Below are 15574 nucleotides of genomic sequence, written 5' to 3'. Positions count from 1 at the left end.
CTAATGGTGTTGACACAGGGTGCCCATCTACTGTATGAATATTTCTACCGTCACTTGCTGTGCATATAGGAGGTGGGGTATAAAGGACACTTTTGTTATTGAAGTGCTCCGAGACATAACCGTGTATGAGGTTCAAAGGTTTTTGATACCAAGCGTTGAAAATGTGTTGATTTTTTTTTCCTTTGGAAAGGTGGGGGGGGGGGTTCGATTAAGAAAGTTATGTATTGATCTTCCACTTTTCTGGTGGATTATTAATCAATATTCATCTGTTATCCACCCTGTCTTGGACCTTTCGCAATCCACAACATGTCAAAATCCAACAAATGTGTTTTTTCCCCAGTAATATCGGGGGCACAAATGGTTTTCAAAAGGGAAGGAATGTTGATGTCATTGTTAAATGTTATGTATCAACATGAAGGCAGTATGCTAGAATCACAGTCGTGGTTTTGCTAAACTGTTTGAAAGGGAAAAGTCCATCTAGTAGTTTTGTCTTACTTTAAGAAGAACAATGGCGTAAAAACATACAATTAATGATAAGAAAAATGATGATGATGACGATGAAGATGATGACAATAATAATAATGATAATAATAATAATTACAATAATAGGGATGATAATAATGATTATAATAATCATAATAATAATAATAATAATAATAACAATAATATGGATAATAATGATGATAATAATGATGATAATAATGATGATAATAATAATGATAATAATAATGATAATAGTAATGATAATGATAATAGTGATAATAATAATGATGATGATAATAATGATAATAATAATAATGATGATGATAATAATAATAATAATAATAATAATAATAATAATAATAATAATAATAATAATAATGATAATAATAATGTAAACTCCCGGAAAACTCTGGCTCTCTACGATCTAATTCTTCGTAATCAGGAATTTACAAATCTCAACAACGACAACAGTTTCATGTATCAGCTCTTGATGCTTTGCTGACGGGATTCATTTGCCACAAATTTAAAGGCCGGATCTATTCCGGTTAACAGAATCTAAGAAACTCGCGCATGCTTTTCACAACGGCATTCGATTTTTGCTAACTACTATTATTACCCTTTCCACTGTTTTATCAGGACGTAGTTTATCGTGTGTTATATCACAGCCGAAAGGTGAAATCGACGGACATGACTGTATTCATTGGTAAATTTCTCGGTATTGCGAAACCTTATTGACCGACGACCTTAGAATGATAGCGATGAACTAGCAGAGAAAGGGCAAATCCATTCTCTCCCCTTGCTTAAAACGCTGCTCGATTTCATAAAAACCACAGCACCTACGTAAAATTGCTGTGTTGACCTGAAAAAAATAAGAAGGTGCATGTACAAACTCACGTTACGCACACAACCTGTATATTTTCCACGGTTTTAGGCTCCCATCTACTTTCCACTTAAATTTTCAATTTATATGCATAGAATCTTCCCCGGGGGATTCTCGCCTTGCATTTTATCTGGAAAATCTTCATGATGAGACAGTGGTTGTTTTGCTTCACAAGATTTTCTTTTTCCTTCATTTGTAAGGAAAATGGCTAGATACTGGGCTAATGATAATGGCCACGTGAAAATACACGGGAAATGTACCTGTTGCTCATTATTGCAGTCGTTCCGCGTACTGCGTGATGTAAGCGTGGTCATCGTAGTAAGGTACAGTGGGGCTGTAATAATGTATACAGTTCATTACCATGTGTTGTAGTATGGATGCGTGTATATAATATGAGAGCCGCAAAAAGATTTTGACTCAGTAAGTCTTTTCCGCATCCGTGTCAATTGCAATAGATGGTGAGGTTACACATCTTTCGATAACTGAGAAGATTATGAATACGATGGTAAGCCTGAAAAGACAAAACTTTCAGTATAGCTCTCTGTCGGTTTGTTTACTTATTTACTTGCTTGTTTACTTGCTTGTTTTGTCTGTTTACGTTTGTGTGTAAGGTGGTACTGAGTCAGAAGTTCAGTTGACCAATATGTTTTTATGTCGTAACAAATTGTGTGAGCATGTTGAATGCATACTCTCTCTCTCTCAAAAAAAAAAATGCGGCTTCGGTTTAGTTTTCGTTATTACGATATGATATGCGTGTGCGTGTTTATGCACGTGTCTTTTTTTTTTTCGCTCCGCATATGCATGCTCGTCTTAATGGGCTTATAAACATGTTCATGCATGTAAGATGCCATTGTGTACATGAATATTTGATTTTCATCTCCCACTTGCTTGAAACTACCAATGTCATAGCGACGGGCATAATAACTTTATCTAGGCAATGTTGTCTGTGACGGGCAGAATTTATCACGCTAAGAATCGACGACCACTAAGCCGTTAAGCAAAGGTCGATACCTAAATGGCATACATTCGTCGCCTGAAATTGTGCCTCATTTCATCAATTTGTGTTGATCTGTTTGAGAGAGCTGTTTATGCAATATGCGATACGTGATGTAGCTGTAATGTTATACATCCTGATGTATTGGCGTTGGCACTTCTGTGATACTGTTTCTAAGTTGTGAATATTTATCCAGTGAAAGTGGACAGTTACAGATTGGTACGTCTGCATGAAGGCGAAGGCAAACGTGAAATTATGCCGCTGATGAAGATGAAATGGTTTCCTTGAAACCGTATCGCTATCAGTAAGTGTTGCATTTCCGAAAGACGAAGCCGAACATGAACGCAAGGGTTTCCTTCGCAAAAAAAAAAAAAGGATCGAATTTCTCCTCGGGGAAATATTAACAACATGCAACTCGACCGCTCGTCGCAAGTTGGTATCTGGCTATATAACAGTCGCTGTGGACAGTGCGTCATGATAAAATCAAATGTCAATATTACGCGCGTAAAAAGTTGTAGTATTTTAGTCATAAATGAAAGTAACGATAGTTTCTCGCATATTTCAAGGAAAAATTGGTCAATAATTGTAAGCTTAAGATTGTACATGGCGTTGCCTACTGTATGGATGTGTCTTTGTCAGACTTAGAAATGAGAAGAACTAGGACATTGGGAGTTACTTGATTACACCGATACTTTTAAGCGGTGTAATACAAATTTCAAATTTCATGAATATGTCTCTGCTCCGGAAGCGAGATTCGTTATGGTCTAAATGCATGATAGTGTTTCATTCATTTACGATCTACACCAGCAGAATGTGTCTCAGGCATGTATAAAATGACCATTATAGAGATAACTGAGGCAAACTCTTCCTCACTCTATATTCATTGGCTGGATGAAATAGCCCCCCCCCCCCTCCCCCCTCCCCCCCCCCCTCCCCCATGGAGGCCCCAACCACTAGTTTCCTGGGCCCTGTATCATAAAGCTGTTCGTAAAGTTCTGATGTGCTGTACTTATCAGAATTTCCATAATTCAGCACAAGAACTGATCACCAGTCGCTCATAAGCTGTTCGTAACTTTACGAACAGCTTTATGAAACAGGGCCCAGATTAACCATAACCACTCACGATGGTAGTCTCCTGCATTTTGTTATCTCTCATATTTACTGGAAAAATACTTACTATTACCAGATTACTATTTACATGTTTTGTATATGTTTACTGCACGATATCATTACTTATGTCTATCTATACTTGTGTAATGTCATTTCTTTGTCTTTGTGTCCTTGAATATTTTTTGACTTTGTGTTTGATTGAATGCTGAAATAAATCAAACCAAACCGAACCGACTTGAAACGGCCCACGAACATTAACTCTTTTTCTACATTCCTGTGATTGAGGTGGTTTTTCTCACTGGAATTTCAATCCAGAATGCACAAATTGTATTCTTGTTTATACATCGTGCGTTGCGATCATGACTATGATAACGACAAGCGATTCAGAAGAGCGTCAACTTGCCCCAAATTGTGTATCTTTTGCTCTAATAAGACAGTGATCGCCACATTTTTTCCTACATTATCATTATCATTTTGTATCATTCATGAAATATCTTTAACTACAATCATGGAAGAGTTCGATATCAGGCTTTTGAGTTCCTTTCATGGAAAATGTGACCTTTACCTTATTAAATGGCAAATCACATAGAGAGTGTAGTAATTAGTCTGACCTTAAGAGAGCGGGTGATAATATTTGTATTTGATATCTGCTCAGGTTTACAGTTGCTCTTTAAATACAGATATTAGGCTCAGACAGTCAGATTGGAAACACTGTATAACATTCTTGTGAATAATCTAAACGATTGTCGAACTGTGCGGCTTGAGTTATGGAATGATGGATTAAAAAAAAAACAACTCAAACATACTTGCTTTGAATCTTATGCTGCCAAAATCAAGGCATCTGTGGGTAAACATTATGACAGTGTTGATAATCCACTTGCTGAACATTCTATTTCAACAATATCGTTTGGGCACACACATGTTTTACTGCAGGAATTTGCTTGATTGTGTGAACTTTTGAAATGTTGTACATTAATGATACTGTACAGATTTCAGAACTATATATTATAAATAGTAAGCAAATTGCTCATTTTAATAAATGCAAATGAAGAAAAAGACGATGAAATGCACTGGTGTGCTCGCCTAGACTGACGAGGCATATCTACTTGTTTGCAAAACAATCCAGCATGTTGATTTACATGCCGAGCTAACTGATCCTATTCAACACAAACGCATGCATTCTTACCGAACATTCATTGCGTATCAGATGATTGGATCATTGACACGGTTTCTCATCATTGCCTTACAGATTTCTACTCTCCGTGGTAAGCACCCACCCACATCTACGACCCGCCCAAATGACGTCGGTGATAGCGTGAGATGAAGAGATGGCGCGGGAAAGAATCGGTGTGTCTGCTGTGGTGAATCCACCTGTACAGAGCTAGCACTCTCTCCAACTGGCTTGGCGCATGGGCAGTTTTGACCAGCATCCACACCACACCTTTTTTCGTAGACATTCATAGACAAATTGTGACGATGTCTATGTCGACTTATTTGCACAGAAACGCGCTAGGGTGGCTTATTGCCATCCCCATTGTGGCGGTCGAGAATCTTCTCGCCCTGATCATCATCTCGTCGAGGAAGCGATGGAAAAGCCCGGATGTCCTCCTCTTCTCTATCACCCTCGGCCATCTTCTCTCGCTCCTCCTCCCGCTGCTCCTCTACGCCGTCATCGTCTTCGTCAGCAATACGTGGACTGACGACTCCTGTCGATTTCTCGTCTGGTGCGTCATGAGCTTTCGAATCGTCGGTGCCGTGAACATCGCCTTCATCGCCCTCGATCGCGTCTGGACGTTGAAATGGCCCAGCTCATACCGCGCGCACAACTCGTCGAGGCAAACCGCACGTACAGCCGTCTTCATGTGGCTATTCGGCGTTGCCATAGGAACCATCCCCCTCATCAGTTGGGCCAGACTGGAGGAGGGTCAAACGTGTAGTCTAGTGCTCAACATCGCCGGCTACGGCTACGCGATGTGCATCGTCATCATCGTGCTCGGGAGCGTGATCGTGAGTTCCGTCTGTATCGTGACCATCGTCGTCAACGTCGTGTTCGTATTGCCCCTGCTGCCGGAGCCGGACGACCCAAAGTCAAGCATTCCCCAGATCGTCATCGAGAGCGAAACCGGAGAAAGGACCTCCGCCGTGGCCGGATCACGTGACTCACAAAATCAGCAGATATATCTCCTAGTATCATCCGTAGTTATCCTCTATTTTTGTCTCAACGGATTGCCTTTTGTGGTAAGATGGACCACGTTGATGATGTATTCATTTTATGATGAAATTATATAATCTCGGGTCATTTTTCCCGTGGCATATAATAGATGTTTCGGTTAACCTATTTCAGAATAAAGAAAGTAACATTTTACATCGTTAGCATTACATAGGTACGGAAATCATGTTCTTGTTGACACGCAATTTCATTTAGAAATTATGATATTTTTCAGTCTTTATGTATATTATAGAAGGGACCCTGTGGAAGAACAGACATATTTTGAAAATATGACTGAACAGGCAATCCCCCGTTTCTTCTGTACGTATATGCAATGTATATGCAACTTGTAATGTGTGTATTTTTATATGAAGACGGAAATAAAAACAAACAAACAAACAAGGACAAGTACGCTTTCACGCATATGGAATTATCATAAAATACCAAAGAAATCTCAGCAACAGATAATTCTATAAAGTAACTTAAGTTTAATAAGCAGTGTCTAATTTGTTCCTCTCTATAACTCTGTCTCTCCCTTGCTATAACTCTTTCTGTGTCGTTGTTTTATGTTCTAGCATTCTATCTTGCCTGGCATTACAGTATCACTCTTTGGGGATAAATAAAATGTTTCTCTCTTCTCTCTCTCTCTCTCTCTCTCTCTCCCTCTCTCTCTCTCTTCTCTTCTCTTCTCTTCTCTTCCTCTGTCCTTCTCTTCCCATCTTTCTTTCCATCCACCCACCCTCTGTCAATCCAACCCCTCCCTGCACTTTATATTTATTTGTTTTTAAACTAACTTTAATGAAATATCTTTATTCAGGAAGGCTTGTTCGGCGTGCTGATTTACACAAATATACCGTTGAATATCTAGTATTCTCTCCGGACTTTGAATAATATATCTTTCTCCTTCACCATTACACTCCCTCCTCCCATACTCTTCCCACCCACCCCCATCCCCCCCCCCCCCCCCCCATCTCCCTTCCCCAAATCAGGTCATCAACATCATTGCCTTCACGCTGGGGACGCCCTCAATATGGATGTCGGTGGCAATCACGTGGTGTAGCATTCTGACGGCATTTCTGCACCCTCCGCTCCTCGTCTTGATTTGCAACCGATACCGCAAGGTCTACCAGAGACTCTTTAGGAGCGTTGGTGAAAGCTGCGGCTGCGTTAAACCCCCACCACCACGGACATCAATAAACGGTAGTAATGTCTACAATGCTCTTAAGCCCAGCTCACACCTTTGCGGTTTTAGCTGCGTATAGCTGCGTCAGTCGAACGCAGCCTTAAAGCAGCCTAACGCAGCACTCCGCGGCAAAATATTTTGTAGCAGTCACACTGTTGCGTTGTAGCTCGTATATTTTGTGCAAAATGGTTGCCTTCGGTTGCCTTAATTTGCTTTTCACCTCGCTCCTGCTCGCTTTTGCTCGTAACAGTACGATTCAGTACGAAGATTGCTCGCCCCGTTGCGCGTGTACCTCGTTCGCCACTCGTTCGTTGCTCGCTGGCATCTCGCACTAGCTCGTAGCAGCTCGCATGAACTCGTTTCTCCTCGTTTCACTGCTCATCCACTCGACTGTTGCTCGTGCCTGCTCGATCCGCTGCGTATCAGTTCGCCCTGCTGCGTATAAGCTCGTAGAGAGCTTCACTGGTATATTATTTTTGACATTTTACAGTTACGGGGGGCACAAGTACTTTTTGGTTCAAATTCTTCAAAAAGCACTAAATTTGGTACACGTGTTGCCAAAACCATACTATTTCAATTTTGATGGCCGCCAAGAAGGGCGCCCTGAGGCCATATTGGCCAAATCCAATATGGCCGCCATCTGAAATTCAAAAGTCACTTCCATTGTTTAAAAAGGTAAACATTTCACAATAATTTTCAAAATCTGTATTATAGGTTTTCTGGGTCAATGAAATCAATTCTGAATGTTGTTTTCATGGTCTGAAGTCAGCTTTTCCTTATACAGGGTCACCCTTAATGTCGCTTTGGGTCAGGACATTATTTTCACTACAGGTTATTTCAAAATGGCTTGCCTACGGTCACTATAACAGGAAAAACAACCTTGCTCATTACCTGCAGTTGTTGAGGACTGAACAGAGCATATTACTGTGTTTAAAAAATTACTTTTCAGCAATACACAATGTGTGGTAATACAATTCTGAGAAGAAAAAAAAAAGATTTTCCACAAAACCTACAATAACAGCGGGAAACTCAGTTTGAGGTGTTTTCAAAAACTGATATGTTTGAATCTGATGTTGCTGAAAGCACACAATCATTCCAAAAGCTTCATGATTTGATAAGCATATTGTGTTTCTTAGTCAACTAAGTGAATTTTAATTAAATCTAACTAGATTTTGTATGAACAGATGTATACGCAGTCATAGCGAGCTAAAGCGAGCAGCATCGAACAGAATCGAGGAGGAACGAGGTAAGGCGAGGATGAACGAGGGGGAGCGAGCGACGGACGAGCTAGATTCGTAATATAGCGAGCTACATCCGCAATGGTCCTTGTTAATGCGAGCAGAGTACTAGGAGTAGAGTGAGGTGATGCGAGGTAAAGCGAGGTAACGCGAACTGAAGCGAGGTAAGTCGAGGTGAAGCGAGCAGGTATCGTAACCATACGCAGTGAAACGCAGTTCAAAGTAAAGATGCGTTGGCCTGCGTTAAGCAGCTCGTTGTCGCTCGCCCTTGCTCGTCCTTGCTCGCATTAGCTGGTTGTCCCTCGTCTTAGCTCGTATGGATTTTGATCTTGCGTTCAGTTGCGGATGTTTGAAAAAATTTCAAACTAGCGAGCTAGAACGCAAAGCCTCTGCGTTAGTCTGCGCATTGACCTCGTATTAGCTCGTTTCATTGCGTAGTGCTGCGTTGGGCTGCGTTAGACTGCGTTCGGGCAATACGCAGCTGAACGCAAGCTCAAAACGCAAAGGTGTGAGCTAGGCTTTATGTACGCAATCAGCTAATTTACCTCTCTCAACGGAAACTAATTTTTGCCAAGGCTGTCTTGGAGAATTCAAACTTCACGTACCAAATCAGATTATGTATCAGATTCCTGTGGTAATTTCGTTTGTTTGTTTGTTTGGTGTGTTTTTTTTTTTGTTATGAAAAATGTCTTGCAACCAACGAATATCGTAGGGTCCTGCTGTAATATCTTCATAGAAATAGCATCGGTATAAGGGAAATAAAGGTATTGGAAGATTTTTTTTTTCAATTAACTCTACATAATGAAATTTGCGAATTCATTTGGTATAGTCTACCAGATATGATAATTTATATTTTCAATGTCTGAAACAGTTGTATTTAATCTCGCTTGCCACTTGATTCAATTTGTCTAATACCATCGATATTTTACGATTTGTACTACCAATAAGCAGGTGCTTATCGCCTCTTTTATTATGACGTATCTGTAACTGTTCTAGCAGCTTTTACCATACATTAACTACTGAAAAAGCCTAATTAAAGCCTTCTCCCCTACAAATAACCAAAGAATTATTTTTTTTTTTTTCAAATAATCAGACACCGATGCAGTTAAGGTCAATTTTGAATACTTTTTGGCAAGTGTGTTCACGAAAAAAAAAAAAGACTATCACCTGCAGTGGAATTGGTTCTGTCATTTCAATAATCAATATTCAGCAGGTAAGCACTATTTGGGCACCCGTCCCGCTTCATCATGAATATTCATCAGGCAGTAAGATACTGTACTAGTAAATGGCAGAACGCTGGATACGTGTAAAACGTATCGCCGGGAAATGTGAAAATCTCGAAAAATTGCATCAACGGGGAATGTTGAAACGTCTCGCCGAGAGATGGAAAAATGTTCAGTTTTGCTGAGAAATGTCAAAACGCTGCCGGGAAATGAACAAATTATGTATTTCCACGGTATTACGGATACATGTAGATGATGAATATTCATGATGAAGCGGGACGGGTGCCCAGATAGTGCTTACCTATTCAGCATACCTGGGTGTTTATGATTACCATCATGTTTATGTTCTCTAACTATTTCCAATACAGGTGTAACACGACAGGAGACGTTTGACTCATTGGATGACTTCTCATCAGACGAGGAAGACAAGCTTCATTTCCCCACACCCGATTGGTCCGATCAGTCCTTTTCTGGGTCCATCGATGAGGGCGCCGGACCTAGCACAGATGTCGTCATTGCGTCGACCTCGACAGCGATCCAGACAGTCACCGTAGTGGAACATTCGCACACGGTACGAAACGGCAAATTACCCAGCAAGTCGTCATCGCCTAAAACAGAAACGGTCGTGTACGACAACAAGGCCTTTGTATCCGAGGAAGAGAGCAAAAAGAACAAAGGGAAGAGACACAAGAGCCCGAAGATGACTCCGGAGCAAAAACGCGCCATGTGGCAGGGTCACCGCGGCGCTCGCAAGCGGCTGGAAGCACTCAAGCACGCACATGCCGAACGAGCAGCATCAGCGCATTCATCGAAAGGCAAGAAGTCAAAATCCCATCAGGAAAAACGCGGGAGTAAAAAGCAAAACGAGGACAAGAATCTTCGCGTCGAAGCGCCGGTCACAAATCGGCACAGGAAACTCGAGCGTCTCAGCACCAAGCACCATTCCCTTGACAGTTTGACAGTTCCGACGAAACGAAAACGACCACTCGTGTCGTCGCGCTCCCTTGATCAAGATCGAAATACAATGACTGTTGAAGTTGAAGTCGAGACCGCAAGAGTGGGAAGGAAAGGTTACGCAGAACCTTTGGTAGACAAAAAATCTTCTTCGTCAAAAACAAAGAAATCGGAAAGCAAATTACATTCAAATCACAAACGAAGCCAAACGTCTACGAAGAAGGAGAGCAGTGCCACGGCGAGTAGTCAAAAGAAAGATTGCACAATCACTGCAACGAAGAAAGAACATATAGTAACCTTGAGTCCAAAGAGTTCACCAACGCATAGTGACAAAAGAGATACTGGCGAGGGTGGTAAGCATCGACCAGCACGCTTCGAGATGCCGCGCGAAAATTACAACTCCGACTTTTCAAGTTTCGGATCGGGAGAACTCTATGACATACCAGAAGAATCGCCTGAGGAAATGCTCGGGGAAAGCTCTGGATGGAACCCGACGACAGTCAACGCCCTGAAGGCGCAACATCGTGATGATAAGAGTCCAATCCGAGGGAGACGTAGCCCCACAGGTGGTGGCGGTAAGAAATTGGCTCAGAAGAAACATCTAGAGAAGCAACGGCAGAGGAATGGTGCCGCGCCGGACCTAACACCTACCCCTGCCCCTCTGGCCTGGGAACGAAAACCGCCGAGAAGAGCCCTGAGTAGGCAGCTATCACAGGACCACACTAGGTCATTCGATTCTGGGGTGATAGAGATGTCGGAGCTAGGAAGCAGAGACTCAACGAGCGCCTTCAGCTATGATCAAGAGAGAAACACTCCTCTATCGACACTGCACATCAATCTGACCGAGAGTGATTTGAACGATGACCAGACGACGTACTACATTGCTAAAGATTTGCGTAAAAACAGGAAACGGGAAACTAGCCCGGATGCAGCGGAGGGAATCATTCTCGAGGATAACCTCCCACCTGCCGTAGGTGGCTCCCACCTAGATGGCTTCGGACCTGGCGAGGAGGATTCGGAGCAGCGGACCTCTGTGAAAGTGCAGTCCTTGTTGGTTAGGACGCCCTCAGATCATGACTTAACTGGCGAAGGTTTACAGGACGATCGAGCTCAGCTCAGCAAGAGCAGCTCAACGGGCGGCCGGCCGTCGGCAAAGGACATGAGGGAAATGTATCGCAAGTCACATCTCAGCATGGCCGCCATATTTGAAAGCATTCGTGACGATTCACATGAAGTGGTCTTCTTGTGAGCGTGAGAAAAAAAAAAAGAATGTACAGTGGAAAAGCTTTGTGCCTATAACTGCGACTGATTTCAATATGCAAATCCATACAAACAAAAATGTTCTTCAACATGTAAGTTGGGCATTGCGCTAAATGATAATTTCGTCAGTAGAATTCCACCGTATTTTATTATGGTATGATAATGTGCGTCGCTGATCGTGTAGAAGTATTAATGACTTGGTATCTCAGTCACTGTTTATTCTTGTCAGAATGATCGATGACAGAATATGCACATTACATTCAATTGGAACCTTGGTATGATGCCTTCGCGACTATATTTCCTACCTTCACCTCCCAGATAGGCACCCTTTGAATGAAAAGACAGTTTTTATGTTTAGTTTCCAGCAGAAAGAAGACAAAGCAATGTGCCTTCCCCGACATGATAGAAATTAATCAAGTTACAAAATGGCAGGTACTGCTCTTTACCTCCGCTGATTTTCCAAGAAACTTCAAAGAAAAAAATACAAGGACAAATGAAATATACTTCAATTAATCATATTCATTTGATAATAGTAGTAAAAAATAAGAATAAAAAACTTTGCCAGGAAAATGATTCCTCACAATCCAACACGAAAATTGCAGATTTTTCATCAGAAATTGAATTTGATATAACTTCCGAATTTCAAGTTCAACGAAGGTCAAAACCTATTTAAATATCGATTTTCTTTTACTAGAACATAATTCTATATACCGACGTTTAATCTGATCCATTGTGTTTGAATGTCCCATTTCCCGTACGCCCGACATTCTATGTCTTTGTAAATCGGTCTTATTCAACACATCGTCCTTTTAGTTTATTTTGCTTCTATACAATGCTTGGATTTATTGACAATCACTGCGTGTATAGATTTTAACTTTTCCGGAAGATAGCACCTCAGGGAATAGTAATAACCTATTTACAGTTTATCAAAGCGGTGTTCTAACCATCCCACTATCCTATATAGATATCAATTTATTTCTTATGATTCATTAAATTTCTCAATCTATTAATTGTAGGTGTCTCATCTTTCATGTTTATGTTGACGTTGACTATATAGACGTTCATGTTAACATTTGTTTCATTGCAAACAAAAGTGCCGTAGAGGATTACTTTAATATTTTCATATATTTGCTGCACAGGAGTATACGCAAGAAAAGATAGTAAAACTATTAGCATGATACAGCTAAATAGCGCTGTTCATAGCTGACACCAAACTTATAAAGATGAGACCTTAGTACGGGACTCCTCCGTGCTCGCTAAGTCTATACCAACAAACCGTCTATGTTATACAACTTCACATTTTTTATTATGCTATTCAGTGCTCAACATTCCCCTTCACCCGTTGATTCCTTTACTTCACATTTTTTATCCAATGAGATGTTAACCTGTGGTATACACGTTTTAACACCAGATGGCACTGTAAAGTCAGTTGCATGTCTTGCCTATAACACCTATTATAAAGATGCGTGTAATTTGACCGTGCCTTGATTATGTAAACATATCTGAGTGTTTTCTTGTAAGGAAAATTATAATGTTTATTATCATGATTACAATCGGTTTGAAAAGGGGCAAATTTGCAAAAAGTTGCAACGATGGCAACAACATTTCAGTTCTTGAAAGGTTATGTATGCGTTCATTTTGTTGTTTTTTTAACGGAATTATGGCAATGATATGATGCGAAATGTATATTATGTGGGTTGGTTGTTCCTGTTACAAATTTGAAATCATGCACGTATTATTACACTACTGTCTTGTAAGACTTGAAATGTATATAATCATCACATCTTTTTCTATAACCGTTCATACTTTGCTTCTTCATCTTCTTTTTTGTTATCTTTTCTCTTCTCATTGAGTTGACGATTTCCGATGGTGAGACTTTATACAGTTTTGCTGTAAATATCGATTTTTCGTTTGTTTATTTTTTTTTTATGTGTGTGTTTCGCTACGGCAGATAAAAAGGTATAATATACGGCGATATGCAAAACGATCTATTATCTATTGTTCTACTGACTATAACTTAATTGTAGATGCAATTGATGCTCTCTCTGAACTTTGTAAATATCGAATGTGCGCTGGTATCGCATGTTTATACAATGATATATTTAGGGCTTGTATGCGAACTTATGCTAATTTTTCCTACTCTGGACATTTGTAATGTGAAGCAATGTGCCATATTCATGTAACCCTGCTAGCAAATCAAATATAATTGTTTTGATTACTGGTACCGTCGCTGGTAGCTCAGAGCTCTAGTTCATCACCTCCTGTTGCAGTCCGACATGAAACATAACACCGTCTGCTTGTATTTGCCATGAACACATTTGGGATTAACATAAGGGCTTTTTACACTTGTATTTCTTAACCCCGGACTTTCTCTGACCCAGGACTATCGTTAGTCCCGTACCAATTTTTTCAGCTTTTTACACTGGCCAATTAGTCCCGTACTATCTCTTGTCCGGGGCTAAGGAGAAAACTGACCTTTTTACACTCGTATTTCTTAGCCCCGGACTTTCCAAACCACATGAATATTCATGATTACGCTGTGTACTGTACACGTACACGCACGCAACGGCAGCACTTGATTACCTCGTTTCTGATTGGTCAGTGAGGGTCGGACTTCGTCTCCGTCGCTTAGCCCAGGATTATTTTTTCGTTCTGTTTACACTCACTTGCTTGGCACCGCAATTGCGGTGCTAACCCCTGCTATTTTGCAGGGCCAGATAGTACCGTACTATCGGTGGGGCTAGCCCACTTTGGCAAAAACGAGTGTAAACAGAAAAGGGCTTTTTACACTTGTGTTTCTTAACCCCGGACTTTCTCTGACCCAGGACTATCGTTAGTCCCGTACCAATTTTTTCAGCTTTTTACACTCGCCAATTAGTCCCGTACTATCTCTTGTCCGGGGCTAAGGAGAAAACTGACCTTTTTACACTCGTATTTCTTAGCCCCGGACTTTCCAAACCACATGAATATTCATAATTACGCTGTGTACTGTACACGTACACGCACGCACCGGCAGCACTTGATTGCCTCGTTTCTGATTGGTCAGTGAGGGTCGGACTTCGTCTCCGTCGCTTAGCCCAGGATTATTTTTTCGTTCTGTTTACACTCACTTGCTTGGCACCGCAATTGCGGTGCTAGCACCGCAATTGCGGTGCTAACCCCTGCTATTTTGCAGGGCCAGATAGTACCGTACTATCGGTGGGGCTAGCCCACTTTGGCAAAAACGAGTGTAAACAGAAAGTGGGCTAAGGATAGTCCCGTACCAACGGTGGGGCTAAGGCCCCCCCTTAGCCCCACCGATAGTCCGGGGCTAAGCAAAAATTTACAAGTGTAAAAAGCCCTAAAGTGGGCTAAGGATAGTCCCGTACCAACGGTGGGGCTAAGGCCCCCCCCCCCTTAGCCCCCCCCCCCCCCCCCCCTTAGCCCCACCGTTGGTCCGGGGCTAAGCAAAAATTTACAAGTGTAAAAAGCCCTATCATGTGCGTAGCGCGTACAAGAGAGGCCGATCCGAACTGGTAGAAAATTCGCCATCACTGCTACGGTATCCCTAGCGCGCACGAGTTTGCTATAATGGTTAATGCATGAATGTGGCAGGCGCGAGCCGATGGCAATGTATAGGGAGCTTTAGATTTGCGGCGCGGACGTTTGAGATGACGCTTGCGCTGGACGTTCTCCTCTCCCCTGCGTCGTGTTGAAAAGTAGCTTAAGATTACGCTGGGACGCAACGTATAAAAAATAAAATGGCGCCCCATAAATAATAATTATGATCGGTACATTAGGTAGCTCTCTATGTCGTGAATTGAGCGGACGTAAAAATAGCCCAGAACGCAGAGTGAAAAACTCAGACGACGCTAGCTATTAATAAAACGACTTGCGCATGCTCAGAACATGTTTTTTTTTCCCCTCTGAACGTCCCCGTCGCGAAAATCTAAAGCTCCCTATTATTAGTTGTACAATGTAACATGCATTCGCGTTCGCGTGCGCGTGCGCGCATGGGACACGGCAGTAATGGCGGCTTTTCTGCCAAGGCCGATCGGTAT

At 41.6% G+C, this 15574-nt stretch overlaps 1 protein-coding gene across 1 annotated transcript; it reads left to right on the top strand.

Annotated features, from left to right (window-relative positions):
• Positions 1–4943: 4943 nt before the first annotated feature.
• Positions 4944–11523, top strand: LOC139721691 (uncharacterized). The gene is made up of 3 exons (XM_071633021.1): positions 4944–5705; positions 6666–6876; positions 9689–11523. The coding sequence occupies exons 1-3, from the start codon at positions 4944–4946 to the stop codon at positions 11521–11523; spliced, it is 2808 nt and encodes a 935-aa protein (XP_071489122.1).
• The last annotated feature ends 4051 nt before the right edge of the window (positions 11524–15574 follow it).

Source organism: Diadema antillarum, unplaced genomic scaffold, assembly GCF_040938485.1.
Source record: "Diadema antillarum isolate AM-2024a unplaced genomic scaffold, OU_Dant_1.0 scf00000147, whole genome shotgun sequence".
NCBI lineage: Eukaryota > Metazoa > Echinodermata > Echinoidea > Diadematoida > Diadematidae > Diadema > Diadema antillarum.
This window is presented reverse-complemented; position numbering and strand designations above follow the sequence as displayed.